At 34.4% G+C, this 20,271-nt stretch overlaps 1 protein-coding gene across 9 annotated transcripts in view; it reads left to right on the forward strand.

The window, feature by feature from the left end:
* TANK (TRAF family member associated NFKB activator) overlaps positions 1-19,837 on the forward strand; it is a 94,089-nt gene extending 74,252 nt beyond the window's left edge. For 7 of the 9 annotated variants that reach the window (XM_007078457.3, XM_007078456.3, XM_042994562.1 and 4 more), the window contains 4 exons: positions 8,772-8,848; positions 9,291-9,406; positions 15,028-15,608; positions 19,051-19,837. In XM_007078457.3, coding sequence (XP_007078519.1) covers positions 8,772-8,848; positions 9,291-9,406; positions 15,028-15,608; positions 19,051-19,230 — 954 coding nt within the window. In that variant the 3' untranslated portion in view covers positions 19,231-19,837. Of the gene's footprint in view, positions 1-2,271; positions 3,313-8,771; positions 8,849-9,290; positions 9,407-15,027; positions 15,609-19,050 lie in introns of those variants that run through there. The other 2 variants (XM_042994566.1, XM_042994565.1) reach the window with 2 other exon arrangements.
* Positions 19,838-20,271: the final 434 nt, after the last annotated feature.

Consider the following 20,271-nt stretch of genomic DNA (forward strand, 5'->3'; position numbering starts at 1 on the left):
GATAAGAAAAGTATATAATGAGAGAAGAACAGTGTACCCATGTCTGAACCCTAGAGAATGCCCACATTTATGGCCTAGGAAGAGAAGCCAATGAAAATATCAAACTTTAAGTAGAAAACCTAAATAGCATGTTATACTGGTAGCCAAAAAATGTTTCAAGGAGGAGGATATGGTCAGTAGTGTGAAATACTGTCAAATGAGCAGTGAACAAAATGAGAGTTTTAAGAGAAGCCATTGGATTAGTGATGAAGACATCTCTGGAAAACCATGGTAAATCTCAGAAGAATGAAGGGATTAAAAACAAACAAACCCTGAGTTTGCTAGTTGGAGCTTCTGTTATAGAAGAATGAGTAGTTAACCATCCCTCTACAAATAACAGTATTAACTCTAGCAACATATACAAGAACAACTCCCTGAGAAACTGGACACTGAACTTTGCATATTTTAGAGAGGAGTCAAAATGTGGAGCAAGTAATCAGTTCAGAGTAAATTCCCAGTTTTCTATAGTTTTGTCCTGAGAATGGCCATAGTTGCAGTGACTGAAATTCCAATAGAAAGCCCACCATCCTTCAGGCTGGAAGAATCAGGAAAGAGAATGAGTTCAGAAGAAGCATAGCCACCAGGGAGAGGGAAGGAGCCCCAAAGAGGAGAGAGCCAGAGAAGGAAGGAGAACCGTAAGCTCTGTGTTTAGATTCAGCTCAAGTTTCTGGCTGTTCCCAGAGCCCATGGATGTGCTAGGCAAATAAAGCAGTTTGCAGCTAAAGCTTAAAAAGGACTGATCTGAAATCTGAACTACCCTTCTTGAAAGGAGTGACAGTTTGGAATCTAAGCCTAACCAAGTGCCTGCAAAAACAAAATCATCACCACTTTTGGCACCATGTAGCATAATGTCTCCACAACGTATTCAGTGTTCAGGGTACAGTCCAAAATTACTCAACATGTGGAGAGTCAGTAAAACGTGACCCAGTTTCAGGCGAACACACCAACTCTGAGTAGATCTAGATAGTGAAATTATCAGGCAAGGGTTTTAAATCAGCTACTAAAACTATGCCTAGTCCTCTACTGGGAGATGAGAAGTCAGGAAGAGAGTTCAGGTTTTGAGAGGATAGAATTAACAAGAAGATACCTCATTGTCATTGTTTGTCAAATGGCTAACTTCTGATAGTAAGTTTGAGAAATATTGGAACTGTGAAGTTTTGGTTAAGAAAAACTATTGCCAGATTACTTCTGTCAGCAAGTGAACTGGTTTGACAGAACTTGGGTAAATCTATCTGGGTTATTTTTAAATGTAAATTTCTATTTGGACATTCTTGAGCACACACACACACACACACACACACACACACACACACACAAAAGCCATACCAAAGGTTTTTTCCCAGGCAAAATTTAAACATCAAAACTTGGCTTATCACTACTCAGTGAAAAATGTATTTGTTGTATGACAAGTTTTAGAAGCTTAAAATTAGTTTGCATTGGTACAGTGTGTAAATGTCACCATTCTATATCTACCTCACCATGCTAGATACCCACTACTGAACTTCTCTGGCAGCCAAGTCCTCTCTCAACTGGAGAAGTTAAGATCATACAGTGATAAGGGTTCCAACTACAGCTACCCCACGTACCGAACTGTAGGCAAATCATTTACCTCTCCAAAGCCTTATTGCTACAGCAAACTTTAAAATTAAAGTACCTAATTTACAAGATTATGTGGATTAAGTTAAATAATTAATATATACAAGTTGCTTAAGTAACAGCTACTTTCATGAAGGTATTTTCTGTTTACCATGACAATGCTGTAACATTAAATTTGTGGCTAATGAAGAGGGTTTTCCCAAATCAGTTTGTTTTACATGTAGTGTTTGGAGAAGGGGTGAGGGGAATGGGTTATCTTATTTTTTTTTAATTGGTCATTTAAGGTATTCATTTTCTATTTTTCATAAAAAGGCATCCCCACAATTCAATATTTCTTCCTATTAAGAAAATAAATTCAGGGGCGCCTGGGTGGCTCAGTTGGTTGAGCGGCCGGCTTCGGCTCAGGTCATGATCTCGCGGTCCGTGAGTTCGAGCCCCGCGTCGGGCTCTGTGCTGACAGCTCAAAGCCTGGAGCCTGTTTCGGATTCTGTGTGTCCTTCTCTCTGACCCTCCCCTGTTCATGCTCTGTCTCTCCCTGTCTCAAAAATAAATAAAACGTTAAAAAAATTAAAAAAAAGAAAAATTCAGGGGTGCCTGGGTGACTCAGTTAGTTAAACATCGGACTCTTGATTTCAGCTCAGGTCGAGATCTCACAGTTCGTGGGATCGAGCCCTGCATCGGGCTCTCCAAGAAATTCAGAAAGATGTGTGCAGAAGGAACCTAATACACAGTGAAGACTCCAAAGGCAGATGATAGGAAAGTATTAATCTCACTCTGCTTCAAATTAACATAATAGAATTGAAACCATAGTCGTTGTGTTACTACTAGTAAAGGATTTTAACTTTTTTAAAAGAATACTGTAGAATTGATAGTGATTTGGGGGTATTTATATTAAACCAGAATCCTATAAAGATCTTGGAAGTAATTGGGGTATTTAACTTCATGCTTATATTGTTTATTTTCTTGCTGCTTCCTTCAGAACTCTGGAATGGATCCCATTTTGCCTTGAAATTGTTCCTGCACTGGCAGTGGGTTTACCTGGCATACTCTGCCATGCCAAGCAGATGAGACTCATAGGATTTGTGTTCCTCTTGCTTTGCTAGATTTTCAATAATATTAATGAGGGTGAGAGAACTATAGATTTCACACGGCCGCAAATACTCATAAATACAATTTTCTTGTATTTTTTGTTTACCTTTTACTCTGCTTTTGTACACTCATCAGATCTCTTTTTTTGTAATTTTTTGTTCGTGTTTCCACCTTAATCTCTTTTGTCTTAGCCCTATTCTCACTTTCTCCCTATTTAGACCATATTCAGTGCTTGACTTTACCATAATATCTTTGTCTAAATATATCTAAAACTGGTAAGAAAATACTCAACCTTAGTTTCTCCTTTCATTTCATTCTTACTTTCAGTAACCTAAGTGATAAGTAAATTATTTTCAGTTTCTTTTTACGCTGCTCATTTATTTCTCCTTTTTCTGTAGAAAACTTTATCAAGCTAGTATTTATAACTATTCCACAGTTTATGTTTCCTTTACTAATCCATCCTATCTCACCTTGGCTCATTTCTTGAATTATATTGTTCCAAGTAAGAGCGTAGTTCTCTTTTCTATTTTAAAAGCATAATTCTATTGGGGCACCTGGGTGGCTGAGTAGGTTAAGCATCCGACTTCAGCTCAGGTCATGATCTCACAGTTCGTGATTTCGAGCCCGGCGTGGGGCTCTGTGCTGAGAGCTTGGGGCCTGCTTCAAATTTTGTGTCTCCCTCTCTTTGCTACCCCCCCTGCTCACACTCTGTCTCTCCCTCTCAAAAAAAAAAAAAAAAGTGTGTGTGTGTATGTGTGTATATATATATATATATATATATATATATATATATATATAACATTTTTAAGTTAAAAAAATAAATAAAGTAAAATAAAAGAATAATTCTATTAAGCCTCATCCAGAAACAAAATCCAATAGTGGCTACATACAGTTGCTTGAGCCACCTAAAAATAAATATTCCTTCTGCATCTTAACTAAATTTTAGAGGACATCTTTGATAGGAACACTGGAATAGAATGATAGTCATTGCTGTAGTTCAAATATGTATCATTGCAAACTTACCACCTTTATTCAATATTAGCCTTTTAAAGTTTAAATTCCGTATGAGAAAGTATACATTGTATTAATGAATTTAGTATTATCTTTAAAAGTTTCATAACAATTTAATTCTGCTGACTTCAGTTGCTTAAAATTTTTAAGAAAAAAAAATGATTTTGAGTCTAAATTTTATTGCATTTTCCCCCCAGCTTTATGGAGGTATAATTGACAAATAAAAATTGCATAGGGGCGTCTGGGTGGCTCAGTCAGTTAAGCATGCAATTTCAGTTCAGGTCATGATCTCACAGTTCATGGGTCCGAGCCCACATTGGACTCTGTGCTGACAGCTTGGAGCCTAGAGCCTGGTTCAGATTCTGTGTCTACCTCTCTCTCTGCCCCTCCCTCGCTCACACTCCATCTCTCTCTCTGTCTCTCTCTCTCTCTCAAAAATAAGTAAACATTTAAAAATTTTTCATTGTATATGTTTTTAGTATATATGGTGCTTTGATACATATATACATTATGAAATGATTACCATAGTCAAGCCAACATATCCATCATTTTACATGGTTATCTTTTTTTCCATTGTGATGAATACATATAAGATTTATTTTATTAGCAAGTTTCAAGTGTACAATGTAATAGTATTAACTATAATCATCATGCTATATATTAGATCTTCAGAACTTATCCTGCATAACTGAAACTTTCTACTCTTTGACCAACATCCCCCCCATTTCCCCCACCCTGAAACCCTGGCAACCACCATTCTACTCCCCACTTTAATGATTTTGGCTTCTTTAGATTCCGTATATAAGTGAGATCGTGCAAATTTGTCTTTCTGTGCCTGCCTTATGTCATGCAGCGTGATGTCCTCCAGATTCATCCATGTTTTCTCAAATGACCTGATTTCCTTCCTTTTTTAAGGTTGATCTATTCATTATGTATGTGTGTGGATATAGATATAGATATAGATATAGATATAGATATAGATATAGTTAGGGACACTGACTCCCCACATGGTTGAAAATCCACATCTAACTTTTGGCTTCCCCAAATCATAGCTACTAATAGCCTACTATTGACCAGAAGCCTTACTGTTATCAGTTGACTAACACATATTTTGCATATGTATTATATACTGTATTCTTATAATAAAATAAGCTAGACAAAAGAAAATATTAAGAAAATCGTAAGGAAAATACATTTACAGTACTGCCCTGTATTTGTTGAAAAAATCTGCGTGGAAGTGGGCCTGCACAGTTCAAACTGATATGGTTCAAGACTCAACTGTACTATATATATATGTATGTATACACACACACATACACACACACTACATTTTCTTTAGCATTCATCCATTTACAGACACTTAGGTTAAATCCATATTTTGGTTATTGTGAGTCACTTCTTTATTTTTCAAATCAGTTTATTAAAGGAATAAAATACTTTCACTTTTGTGCTAAATATTTTATAAAGGCAAGAATTGGGGAAAGCGTACATTTCTTTCTTTAAGATGCTGATATCTGCCAGATCCCAGACCAACACAAAAATGTTTTCCATTATCTGTGCATTAAGAATAAACCTGGTTTTTGACTAACAAAAATATTAGCCACTTTTTCTTTTTCCTTCTTAAGTCTCATTGCATATTCAGCTGGCCCTGGAGCATATATTTTTAATATGATACCCATCTATGAGAAACTTAAATTGATTTACACTAAAACAAAATTCTCCCAATTCACATAAGAGGCAATTTAAGGAATCATTTCACAACATCTTTCAACTGTTTCAAATGGGTTTATCGTAATGATTTAGTTGAATGACTTCTCCAGCGCCATAGTGGAAGTGTAAATGAAAAGTACGACGTGTAAAGCTCTTATTTCAGTATTCATTCCACAACTTCGGCATTTCCAAACTAGTACTTGGAACAGTTTATAATGTTAAGTATTTTAAGTTTTAGTACCTCAAAATAAACTCATTTGTTGAATGATTTAACGTTTAAAATCTCCTAAAATATAATGTTCAAAGTTCCCTTGCTTTCTTATTTGAAGTCACAGTAACTTCAGCTTCCTGCAGTGCAGGGTCCGCCTGGATAATATTTGAGAATAGAAAGAAAACTACAAGTTACCTCCTTTAATGTTTATTTACTCTCTGGGATGTTCAACAAACTGCATAGTCTTTATTAAGTAAAGTAACTTGGCATTGAAAAGCAAGTCTTGAGTTTCTGGGAGAAATGTTGGAGCTGCCATTGACTACACTAATTCTACATCCTTTGAGGTATAAATGATTGTTTTCAGAAAGTTGTGTCAGATAGCTACAATGGAAAATAGCATTGACATGCTACACCCATTCTAGATAAAACCCTGCTTCACAGTGTCGGAGAACTGTTTGCCAATTTTGTTGTTTGTTTGCAGAGCTAACATGTTAAAAGGCCCCTTTTAAAATTTTTTCTTAGGATGCTGGAAACCTAAAATTTTCATTTGAACTATATCAAGAGATTTATTTGGTGTGAATGATAGAAGATGCAGTGTATTGCGTAGTACAATCGTAGTAGTTTTCTTCAATAATAGTAACAAAGATAACAGTAAGCAGGGCTGTATTCCTAATCCCAAAGAAGCTGAAGACCTTAAGTTTACATGCTTTGTGGAAATTTCTTAATAAGAGAGTCCTCCCTTTACCCCCTACCAATACACCTGAGGAGTCTTTTCTGGATAAATTAATTCACCCACACCAGTTATCAAATCTAAACAACAAACAAGTAGGTTGTCACAGGTTATTTACCAAACCATACACAAGTTTATCATTCTTTTCCTGCCTTTTCCTTCACCTTTTTCTCATCTCCACCCCCACCCCCTCAATTTTTAAGGTTTCTTTTTAACATAAGAAGCAATCATTCCAAGTACTGATTCCAAAATCAGTACTTTGGAACTGGAATAGTCTTCACTACTTTATGTAAATATCTTCATTTTTAGGTTTAAAATTAGAGTACAGTTAATCCTTGAACAACACAAGTTTGAACTGATTGGGTCCACTTATATGTGGATTTTTCCCCATAAATACAGTACACTATTGTAAATGTAATTTTCTCTTCCTCGTGATTCTTGTAATAACATTTTCTTTTCTCTAGCTAACTTTATTGTAAGAATACAGTATGTAATATATATAACATACAAAATATGTGTTAACTATTTATGTTATTGTAAGGCTTCTGGTCAATAGTAGGCTATTAGTAATTAAGTTTTGGAGGAGTCAGAAGTTATACATGGGTTTTGTACATGGGGGTTGGCACTTCTAACCCCATAGTTCAAGGGTCAACTGTGCTTCTTTTTGGTTCTTTCTGGCTTGTGATAAAATAATTTTGTTTCATATTCAGGATTTCTAGTAGTAAATTCTAAAAGATTAGTCATTTTATTTAATCACATATTATGATTTAACATTAAATTGCCAAGTGTTTCTATTCTCTTAATATTACCTCTTCTCTGATTTTGTTGATACAGATTTAATATAATATCTTTATTTTATTTTTTTTTTTTTAAGTAAACTCTACACCCAACATGGGGCTTGAACTCATGATCCCCACGATCAAGAGTCTACATGCTCTACTGACTGAGCCAGCCAGGCACCCCTTAATATAGTATCTTTTAAAAGTTTGCTTTCCTACTTATAGCATCCTGAATGATTGGCTATCTTTAAAATGTCGCCTCTCTTCCTAGTACACACTAAAATCCACTGAGTGTTTTTTAATTGCACATAACACTAAAGAAAAACCTTGTCTACTGCTTTTAAAAACAAACTGTGAATGTGAAAATGTCTTCTGATGTGACTGCTTTGTAAGCTCAGTAAAACACTTTTCATCCAGAAGAAGACCTGGCCTAAGTGCTTGCCAGACAAAAAGTATGCAGCAGCAAATGATCTTTTTGTTACCTCAGTCTGACAACATAATATATAAAATCACAAATTGTTTGGGTTGCTGAGATTTCATTTTACTAATTAAAGGAATACTCTATTTTAGAAATGTTAAGCCAACACTGGTATTTAGAAAAAGCTGGAGAAGTAGAGCAATAAACTGAAATAAATTGGAGAAGATACTAATTTAAAAAAACAAACTGGAATCAAGTCTTTTTCTTAAAGAACAAATGAGACTCCTAAGAAACTGAAGGAACTTTTCGAAAAGCAAGATTAAAAGAGTTATACTCAGATGACAAGAAACAATGAAGTAAAATCATCCACTTTAATAATGGCTACAATGACCTTAAATCTTAAAAAGTCACTAAATATAAATGACCACTGGTTTCATTTGAACTTAAACAAGACCTATGCAGGTTTGGTAGAATTATAATTTATGATTGTATAATATTAAGACTTCTTCAAATCTTTGTATTTGTCAATTTGTGACTTTAGAACATACACAGAGTTTTCTAGGTATTATTAAATATTTTTAAAAAATCTAAACCATACAGTGGATGTATTACATGTTTTTTAATGTTGACTTTTAAATGTCAGAATGAATGTAATACCAGAATAAGCCACAGGGTGGGAGTGAAAGGCAAGAACTTAGCTTCAGAAAGTAGCTTAAATACATCATTGCACTATCTGTAAAATGCTTGTTAAATGCTAAGGTGCTGTAGCCTGGTTTTCTTTCTTCTTCTCTACACAGCTGCATTCCTCAGCAAAGAATCTATAAGAAAATACAAAGACATTAACTTAAACCTATAGACCAATAATGGAAAAGAAGTAAATACACACACATACACAGATTTTTTTTTTTCCTTGTTTCTGGTCATATCAGGTGCTTCTTAAATTGTCAGTACTGGAAATAGTAATTACAGAAGTTACCTGAAATACTTCTTGTCTCCATCCTATTCTTCTGCCTCAGTTTTCCTTTTTCCCTGATGATTCTTATTTAAAGAAAAGAAAGATATGTATCTGTAAGCTACGTACATATATGTTTCAATGACGGAGGTGAATTTTCCATTGTATTTTCTGTTAACCTATTCTCATTTGAGTTTAGAAGCAATTTAAATTGGTGATTATTTTGTATCTTTAAGGCAAGAAGACAAGAGGTTTCTTCTCCTAGAAAAGAAACTTCACCAAGGAGTCTTGGCATTCCTTTATTCCATGAAAGGTATTAATATTTCAATCGACCAAGTATTATGGCCATATTATGTTATATGGACAGATCTTAACGTAAACATTATCGAAATGAGGAACATTTCATTTTCTTCTATTTAAGATGTTTACTGAGAACAAAATTCCATGTATTGAAATTTCTAATGTGAGAATGAGACAGCCAGCAAAAGTGTGATTTATAAATAAGTAGATATGCTAGTCTGTGCTACATCTATGTATTAGAACTTTTAACTTGCTGCTTACTTTGTGCCTTTGTACCTGGCTCTCCAAACATTAGAGTAGTTCTCTGGGACATTTTCTAGGATTTTAAAATAATTTTTTTTAACTTTAACCTTTCAGTAATTATTTTGTGGTACATAAAATGGTGCTATGAAAATTTAATGACAATAGAAAATATTTAAAGATAAAGCTTCATATTTTAAAATATTCATTTCTAGGGCTTATATAGAGAAGACTTTCCAGGATCTAAAAGAAGAATTTCACAGAATATGCATGCTAGCAAAAGCACAAAAAGACCACTTAAGCAAACTTAATGTACCAGCCACTGCAACTGGTAAGGTTTGATTTAACACACAGTACTATTAACTTGATTGATTTAAATGTATTTCTTTTTGATCGTAAAAATATTTCTAAATGCTTGTTAAGTGCTAAGAATCTGCAATTTGCGCCTCCTACCACTTATAATGGGTAAGTGCTGTTAAAGTTCTGTACTGTATTACATTATCTAATGATTGGCTTTTTTCTCTCTTTATTGTGTGTGGGGCTATGTAGAGTGACTTGAGTGATGTAATTACTAATCATCTTAATGAGAAGTCCCACCTTGCAAAGGGTACAAAATAAATATAGGAAATATCTCTCAAAGTTTTCAGTTGCTATTTGGGGGGGTTAATTAAACATTAACTCATGTATTAGTAAGCAGCCTTGAAGCTGCACTACCATATATAAGCTAAGTAAAATTAGAACATCAGGTTTGTTTTTAACTTCTGCTTGAAAGTTCATTGGACACTATGGATTTTTATAATTTGGTTCAAGAAATAAACATTTCACATTTCGTGAGGCTAGCCTGTTGGAGATACAAAGTACAAATTTAGTATAAAATATGACTTAAAAGGAACATCTGTTTTTACACATGTGTTGCCGTGTGTTTTTTAAAGCCTGTACCCTTTCCTAAAACCCCAGACCAGGGTTTGCTTCAGCCGTTGCATATGAATAGCAAAACACCAGAGATTGAATCTGGCTACCAAGCACTTCCATAACAAAAGGAAGGTAAACTGATCATTTAAAATGATAAATTCTCCTTTACCCTTGTGATCTGAGATATTCTGCATATGGTTCCCTAGAGATGTGATTTACAGTTTTCACTCTGAAAGATGTTGCGGCAGTGCTAATGCCCCTTTAATTAAAGATCACTTTCCATCTCTTCCATCTCTTATATCTAGACTATTTAAAAATCATTTTATAGTGTAAATTCACTTTTTGCATACTACTCCTGTTTTATCTTCAGAAAAGGTACACAATATGGTGGAGAAACAAAACAGTCTTTGTAGACAGACATAATTTATTTCTTCCCCTTTTCCCCCTCCAGCTACCCAGAAAGAATGCTAATTCTTTCACCTGAATTTTTGTCATTTTCATGAGAAATTGATCTTTTGTGTAGGCTAAAGACACTAAGTACCTCTGAAGTAAAAGAATTATTTTTATTTAAAATCTACTAGCTAAAGAGATGTAGTACATAGAACTCATAAACATGATTTTTTTTTAACATCAGCATCTTATCAAAACATTGTAATGGTGATATATTCATCGTTATGCAGAGAACCTACCCCATTATCAGTGGCTTAATACTTTGACCATTTTTAAATTGTGCAGGTCTAAATCTGAGTATGTATCTGTCAACTAGGACACTGAGTGTTTAGCTTCATTTTCTTCCCCACTAAAACCGCTTCCTAATGTTATTCTTATGTTTTATAGTAAATGTGTCACAAATAATAAGTACAGCATATTCTTGAAATGTTTTAGATCTGTTGTGCCATAGACTGCAGTGAAGTTTTGCTGGGTCTAGACAAAACTCAAAATATTAAATATTATTCTGGTAGTAGTAGATCAAAAAGGGAAAGAAAGAAAAATGTTTTGGGAAAAGATGCCTGTTCAGGCCTTTTAAGGATGAACATTACATTGAATAAAAATATAAGGAAAATATTTTAAATGTGGTTTGTATAATACATCTGGAAAGAGCGTATTTAGCAGTATTGTCCCCATGTTATTTTTTTTGTTAAAATTTGACTTTTACCTTTAGATAAACATATAATTCATGAAAAATTGCTGAGTTAGTAGAATTATACATTTCCTTTTTCTTTTTTCTTCTCATCCACTTATGGCAGTAGCCTTGAGAAGGGATAAAGATAAAATGTATGTTTAAGCAAATGTGGCTTCATAAAAAGTGCTATTTGGTCCATAAAGGAAAGTCCTATTTCAGGGAAGATGGAAGAGAGTAGAATATAGGATCGCAACTTACAAACAACCATCAGATCTTTTTCTTTTGTCAATATACGAGGTAATTAGACTAAGAAGTAATCTAAATGGACAGCCTGTACTTAAAATTTAGAAACCTAAAAATGTTTCTCATTGTGTTTTTTGTGTCCCTGCAAAAATAAGTGTTCTGAAAATAAACAAAATAGAAAGGTAATTTGCTCCACCTGATCATGTTTCTCAGTATAGTGTCAGGATCACAAGTGCTTTTATGCACCTCATTTAAATCTTTTTTTTTTTTTAATGTTTATTTATTTTTGGGAGACAGACAGGGTTGGGGGAGGGGCAGAGAGACAGGGAGACACAGAATCTGAAGCAGGCTCCAGGCTCTGAGCTGTCCGCACACAGCCTGATGCAGGGTTCAAACCCACGAAGCACAGGATCATGACCTGGGCTGAAGTTGGAGGCTCAATTGATTGAGTCACCCAGGCACCCCAAATCTTTTTTTTTTTTTTTGATAGTAACTCATTGCTTGAACAGATTAATTCCAAAAATTATTTGAATGTGGCTGAGGTATGCCTGCTAGCTATAAAAAAGAAAATATTTGCTTTATTATAGCTGTTTTGAGTTTCCCAGGTTTTGTTTACAAGGGAGATAGGTCATCTATTGGAAAAGAAAATCATTTCGGGGACTCTTCTCTGTGTGTGTGTGTGTGTGTGTGTGTGTGTGTGTGTGTGTGTATACGTGTGTGTACATACATATACACACACATACAGTATGTTTGTCTTCTGTGTCTTCTATGTGTATGTGTGTATATGTACAGCATACAGTATGTTTAATTTAACATAATGGTTCAGAGCACAGGATCTAGAATTAGGTTGCCTGGGTTCCAATGCCAGATGTACCACTCATTCATTAGCTGTGTAGCCTTGGAAGTAACTGCTCCATGTCTCAGTTTCTTCGCATGTAAAGTGGGGATAATCTAATGCCTACCACATGATTATTTTGAGTATGAAATGAATTAAGACACATAAAATGATTATAGTAGTGCATGACACATAGAAGTGCTATTGATGTTAATAGTTGTCATTAGCAGCAGCAGCAGATTCTTCATCATTCTCCCTGTTCTCCTTGTGAAGATCATTTTGATAAGCATTTCCTCCTCAGGTGTTATAAAATGTAGTTACCTCAGCAATTGATTTTCCTGATTTGTTACCTGCAGTTAGTAAATGTAATCTGCAAAGAAAGTACCGTTGCCTAGAATTCCTGCTACTGTTAAGTCTACTATCAGGAAAAACGACTACTTGAGAGTTAAAGGACTTTGAGAAACCTGCAAGGACAAAGAAATTCTACCAGACAATTGAGCTCGGTCTTTGTTACTGTACTACTTCTAGTCACAGACAGATTATCTAGTGAATGTGGATTATTACACTGGGCTGTCTTGTGAACAGAATACAAATGCATTCAGAATACATTTATTGAGGGCATACTATGTGTCAGGCACTGGGCAGGGTACTGGGGTTAAGTGGGAAACAAAGCATGGTTTAAGACCTTAAAAAATGTACGTCATTGGGAGAAAGAACAAATACAGTGCAACATGTGTAAGCCTCGGGACACCTGTGAGTCATGCCTAACCCGGTCTTGGGGAGCTAGATAGAACTATCCAGAGAAATTAAGTCTACATTAAGGAATGAAGGACAAGTAAGACTTTGGTAAAGAGTACCTGGAGAGGACATTTCAGGCAGCCTGCACAGCTTGTGCAAAGGCCCAAAGACAGGAGAGCCTGGCTGTTTTGGAGAACTGTGCAAAGTCCATTATAGCTGGAATAAGAAGTGCAACAGTTGGGAAAGATGAGAGTATGGACAGGTGACCAGGGACCAGTCATGAACAGTTTTATATGACTTTTCTGAGGGATGAGGCTTTGGAGAGCCATGAAAAGGTTCTATGAGGAAGGTAACATGATCAGATTTGTGCTTTAGAAAAGAAATAGGGAGCAATGTAGAGAATGGATTGGCTATGAGCTAAGTTTAAAGGGCAGAGAAGCAGTTCAAAGGCTGTTGTAATAATCCAACAAGATAAGGTGGTGTGTACTAAAGAGAGGCAAACTTGAGGTAAGTTGTAAACTTGAGGATTTGGTTGCAATATACTGCAGTTGTGTCCAAACAGAAAATACCTTGTGTTGGAATGTGCTGTGGCAAAAGATAGGAAGGTGTCATGAGACTGCAAGGACCAGAAGGAAAGGAACTGACGTTTGTTAAGTGCCTACTAACTTTGACAGACACTACACAAGGTGTTCTGTGTACCCCGTCTGCTTAAATCGGCATCCTTGGGCAAGTCTCCTTTTGTGAAGATAAAACTTCTCTGATGACTACCTTTTTAAAGTGCTGATTTTTTTTTTAATCTCTTCCTTCTGTCCGCTTAATGAAAATCACACATTACCAATCTCCAACCTACTGTCTTCTTAGGTAAGATTGTGGAGCATAATTTAGTGTTTTCTAATGTCTCAGGATTATCAGCATAGAGAATGCTTTGATCATTGTGTTTTTGCATTGAGAAATGTAGCCCTTATTGGCCCTACACCAGACTGTAGTGTTTTGTGAGTTCTTATATCTGCTATTTTGTTTTTCTCGTCTCCTCTCATGTTTTCAGCTCTTGTTGATATCTATATCTGTCTTCAGCAACTCCTATCCCTACCTTTTAATTTGCTGCTTCTAACCAGCTCTGAGCTAAGGGAAATATCATCAAGCTTGTTAGAATAAATCTAAAATGAGAGTAAGAGCAAAATACATATATCTGTGGGCCTTTTGGCTCTAATTCTGACTCCTCAGAAGCTCTGTTTACTTACTTTCTAGCTTTTGCCTGTGTCCTAGAGAGCTGAATTTGTTCTGGAGCTGAATTTGTTGGATGAGCAACTTCCAGATAAATGAGCTGCAGAGGCCATGGTATCTACCTGATATCCACCTGCTATCTTCATAGGCCTTTTATATATGTGTGTGTGTGTGTGTGTGTGTGTGTGTGTGTGTATATACACATGTTATATATATATATATATATATATATATATATATATATATATATATATATATATATATAAAGGGAGAATTATATATTCATATACAGTTTTCTGAACATGCATCCCAAAATTTCATCCTTCTTTTGCCTTTACTGTCTTCTTTCTCTCCAACCCCCACCACTACCACTCCCTCACATGAATTATTGGGAATACCCAAGGGCTAGACTGATTGCTGATATATTTTGTGACACAGTGATATTAGGGCTAATAAATGGCCAAATTCATGTAGATTCTTAACCTGTATAGTGTTATATATGCCTAGTAAGGAATTTTCTTTTTAACAACTTATTTGTCTAAGCAAGCTCACAGTTGTAGCTTCCATTACTGACAAAATGTTTAAATGTATACACTACAAGCAAATGTTTTTTAAGCATAGAGCAGTGTAACTGTGAACAAGATGCAAAGCTTACAGCAAAAGACCTAGGAAAAGACAAAGTAGTTTCACTGCAACTAATAAGCTACGTTCCAGTTCACCCACTGGAGACTGCTAATATTCCATGGAAAGTGGTAGCAAAGGTAAAAAGTACCAGTTGTCTTCAGTTGCTATAAAAAGGAATTGTAAAAATAATATTCATCATTTTTAAGAATGATTGGAATGCAACCATTTTCCTTTTGTGTTCTTTTCCCTGCAGAAACACAGTGCTCTCTTCCTGTACAGTGTACGGATACAACAGATAAACAAGAAGAGCTGTTTAAGCCTCAGGCTAAAGATGATATAAATAGAGGTGCACCATGCATCACATCTGTCACACCGAGAGGACTGGCCCGAGATGAGGAAGATACCTCTTTCGAATCACTTTCTAAATTCAATGTCAAGTTTCCACCTATGGACAATGACTCTACTTTCTTACATAGCACTCCAGAAAGACCCAACATCCTTGGTCCTGCCACATCTGAGGCAGTGTGCCAGGATAAATTTAATATGGAGTTCAGAGACAACCCGGGAAACTTTGTTAAAACAGAAGAAACTTTATTTGAAATTCAGGAAATTGACCCCATAGCATCAGCTATACAAAACCTTAAAACAACTGACAAAACAAAACCCTCCAATCTTGTAAACACTTGTATCAGGACAACTCTGGATAGAGCTACGTGTTTACCACCTGGAAACCATAATGCATTATATGTAAATACATTACCACTTCAGGAACCATCCGATGCACCTTTTCCTTCACTTGATTCCCCGGGAAAAGCTATCCGAGGACCACAGCAGGTAACTGTTTTGCATTAAAAAATATATTATGCATGAACACATATTTTACTATACATGCACAGATATGCATCTCTTTTAGGTTATCAGATAATTCCTTTTAAACTAATGACTGGTTAAAGTTAAGACTTAAAAAAAAATCCAAGTCCTATAATAAATGACATGAAATTATAGAAGATACTCGTCTTCTATAGTACAGCTCTATTATAAAGTACCTTAAAATTTAGGGAACATTTTAAAAAAATACATGTCAGCCTAATCCATAGCTAGTATGTGTCACTTTCTTAGTCCCTTATTCAAAGCTTTTTACTCAGCATCAGTGTTACAATAGCATTCTTTGTTAAATTTCATACTGGGAAACAAATGGCATTTTTTAAATTAAAAAGTTTGTGTATATCATACTCATCTTTAAAAGAATGCTTTTCATAAGTAAATAATTGCATTGCATATTTTTATATATGAAAATAAGTGAACTGTCTTTCGTCTAATACTCTGTTACATTCTCAGTTATACAGTACGCAGATCTGTAGGGTTTGGTTTCTAATCTGGCAATGAATATGCAGCCTAATACATTTTTTAAATGGCCTCTGCATATGTATGATTTTAATCAAACACTTCGATATTTTTAAAGCTTGCAGCCCCCCAGTCCACTACTACCCTCCCATTTATTCAGGTTCTATCAGAGAATGGTGCTTTTATTTAAAAAAAAAAAAAAATTAATGCCTGAAGGCAAATGAAAAATATATCATTGTTACAATAAGCAAAAGCTTGTGAAAATACTGACTGGTGTAAATATCTATATAATTTGCAAACATTTGTTTAATTTCTTTTTGCCTTGAGATACTTATTTTTAAAAAATCCAACACCTTGATGGATACCTTTGGCTTTATAAGTGCTGTATAGGTTACAGACTTACATCAGCATACAAAGGAGGCAGTAGTCAAGCTGTGGCATATTTTAGTAGTGGGGGAAAACTAGGCATCTCTGACAATCAGCTTTAATTATAAACTCACTTATGTTCTACATTGTGCCTTATTTCACATCATAGTCTCAGTTATAGTTACTACTAAATGAAGCAAATTAAACAATTTCATTTATTACAAGTAGAATTCCTGTGGAGCTGTGAAGTGCATCAGTTCTAATGCTTGTTACTTTTTTCTCCATTATATCTCCTGCTTGTTCTTTTACTAGTTAGTCTGTGTGCATTCATGTTTCAGTAGATGGCACCCTGCATTGTGCATTTGCTTTCTATGCTACAGCAAGGGAAACAGCTGGTATGTGATTACAACTTGATGGAAAAGTATTCAGCTTAAAAAATGCAGGAGAATTGGTGTTGAGCTGTCACAAGACATGGGGCATAAGGTTAGATAATTGATATTTTGGCAGAAAAGGCAAAGAAATTAGTTTGTTTGAAGGCCACGTTGCAGTTTAGGATTGAAAGAATATTTCTTAATTTTTAAAAACATTTTACTGTTTGATTTGTATTAATAAAGCTAGTATGATAAATACAAAATTCTTGAATTGTTGGTAATGACAAAGAGAAGTGAAAATTTGGGGTTTCATGTTTCCGATTTTTATGCTGTATCGATTACCGCTACTTAACACCTTTTTCAACATTCAGCTATCATAACAAAGCCTCAAATTAAAATCTATCTGCTGATTTTTGCTCTGTGTGATTTTATTTTCTTCATAGTTTTGCTGAGTCAGTGAGTGGGGTCCCAACTGAATTCTCTGAAAAGATCCAATCTGAACTAATAACTCCTAATAGAGAAGGATAAGGATGGACTTTGAAGATAAACTGGCAGTAGAAGATTGGCTTACCAAATTTAGAAGCTAAATTGCTTCTAAATCTATTTCTTACTGTTTTATAGATCTTAATAAGAATCATCTTTATTTATAAATAATCTTTTCTTTATATCCATATCAGTTTCCCATTAAAGAGATGCATATTAATCACTTGTACTTTTTGTTTAAACTGCAAACAGTAAAATTTAGATCTGGCTGACTCTAACTTATTTTGGCTTATATACTCACATTTATTACCACTGCTCTTGAATCATACCTTTTCTGAAGAAAATTATCTTACCCCAGATTTTAAAATAAACATGTTAAATATTACTATTTTTTGTGATAAAATTGTCACTTCTCTAAAAAGCAATTGAGTCAATGTTATCATAAACCCTCTGTTCTGATATTTGAACGTATCTCAGTCTAGACAGACTTTGTATATTTACACCAACTGTACGCAGCTGTCCAGTAAAATGTTTATAAGACAGTGACGTCGTGAAACTTAAATGCTTCAATTAGTAATACACTGTTTATTGTAAATGATTGGTTAACTAGAATGAAAGAGATTGGTGAAGGGAATGAAAACTTAACACTGTATCAGGTGTTGGACTAATAAAAACATATTAGTAATAAGAGCCCAAAAAGGTCTCTTTAAATTGACTTTTTAAGTGATTTTCCTCAAAGTATCAGAAATTAACTGTGTCAAGGTAATTTACCTATGTCAAGGTATACCAGAAAGCAAATTTTAAAAATAATTTGGTATGCAGTTCAGGAAAAGAAGATAGTCCAATCAAAAAATATTTATTGAGCACCTACTATTGAACTAAATGCTTTTTCTGCCCTGTTAGATATTTTTTTAGAAAGAATAAATGCAGTATTTTCACGTATTTATGTGCTGCTTATAATGGAGGTAGTTCTGTTGAATTGTGATTTTCCATAATTATTTAATTGGGCAACTGTTGACACTATTCAGTCACAAGAAAGGGGAAAGAAGGCAGAACTACGCACTATATAGCAGGAGCAAAATAAGCCAAAAGAATGCATCCCATGTTAGATTTGGTTGAATGATTAAATATTTGAGGTTTCAAAAAAACAACTGATCAGTGGAATTTGTTTAGTACTTAAAAAATTTCGTTTCGAAAACCAGAGCAACTTATTCCTATGTGTTTTATTCATTGTATATTTCCTTATAAATAGTGAAATTTAAACTGCTCTTGATCAAACTGCATGTGTACACACATCATGTCTAGTGCACTTTGTATTAATCACAGCCCTATAACTTAAGGTTTCTGTTGTAAGACAGAAAAGATAGAATTCAATTTTTAAAAAGTCTTAATGATTGACTGTTGTGCCAAAACTACTGCTGTTATGATAACGAGTATTAAAATTTGCTGGTGGTAAAACTGGAAAAATTTTAAATATGTGAAGATAAAGTGCATGTATGTATTTTAAGTGACTTAATCAAAGTTTAGTTGGGCCCTTAATGAAAGGAAAATTGAGTTAGGTCTTCATGCTAACCCTGTAGAAAGGTAATTTGCTTTCATAAAGGAATTTTGTACTTATGCACAAAACCCACTCAAAAAATTTGAATTTGAAATTTATTCTAAGTTGATTTTACCTACAAATAACAGAAGATATTTTTGTTTGTTTCCCATAGCCCGTTTGGAAGCCCTTTCCTAATCAAGACAGTGATATATCATCGGTACTAAGTGGCACAGGCTCAGAACTGCATATACCTCGAGTATGTGAATTCTGTCAAGCAGTTTTCCCACCATCCATTACATCCAGGGGGGATTTCCTCCGGCATCTTAATTCACACTTTAATGGGGAGACTTAAGATGCATTTGAAAACAGCTCCGTGTAATGATTCTATGTGATCATCAGGTTCTATGTGATGATCTTGGGTTTGTAATACTATAAATACTTGATTGAAAACTTAGTTCAAGATCGTTCATTGAAAAATAGCTATGTCACAGCTATTTGAATTTTTTCCTAAACTTATATTGTAACTTTCTTTTATTAACTTTTATGGATCATTCTGTATAAAACTGTAATTCATTGCATTCATGTTTACATTGTTTATTACCTTAATTTATGTTTGTTTCAAATGTCTAAGCTTATTGCTTGGATTTCTAGTTAAATTTATTAAATTTGGTGATGTCAAATGTTTATAGGATGTTTCACTTAAAAATTAGATTATTTATGCTATCGCTGATTTTTTTTTTAATAAACCTGTAATACAGAACAGCAGACAACATAAATGTCTAAATAAATACCAAAACCTAAGATTTGTTACCCAGTGATAAAATCACTGGTAGGATTATTCAAACACTTCAGATTGTTTTTTCTTTTAATAATATACATGGTTTTAAATTTTACTATGTGTATAGCTACATGATGAAATGAGTTAAATATTTAAAGTTACTTATGTCATGATCATTAAATATGTTCTCTGTTCCTGAGTTAAAAAAAAAAAAGGAATAAATCACATTTGGGGGAAGTTTAAAACATTCATGTTTTCTAATGATAGAAGGGTGATATCAGATCTGGTGACATTTAATTACAAGTAGTCGATCACTTTGAATTTAAAAATTATTTTCAAAGTAAACTTGCTAAAGAAACGTATTTGTATTTATTGGGAGCAAATCTAAAACCCTGTAGGAACTATCCACATTTATTGATTTGTATTAGAAATGTTTACATTGTTGTTGAGAAATTTGTTATTCATTGTCAGCAGCCTGACTGATGGCCACTGGAAGACATTTGCGAGAAAGGCTACCAAATCAGAATGCTGCAAAATTTTGTTTAAAATGAGACTTCCCTTTCATTTTTCTTCCCTATGCTGCTTGTTTTTTAGGTTTCCCTTTGCCCTCCAATT

This window comes from Panthera tigris, chromosome C1, assembly GCF_018350195.1.
Source record: "Panthera tigris isolate Pti1 chromosome C1, P.tigris_Pti1_mat1.1, whole genome shotgun sequence".
NCBI classification, from domain to species: domain Eukaryota; kingdom Metazoa; phylum Chordata; class Mammalia; order Carnivora; family Felidae; genus Panthera; species Panthera tigris.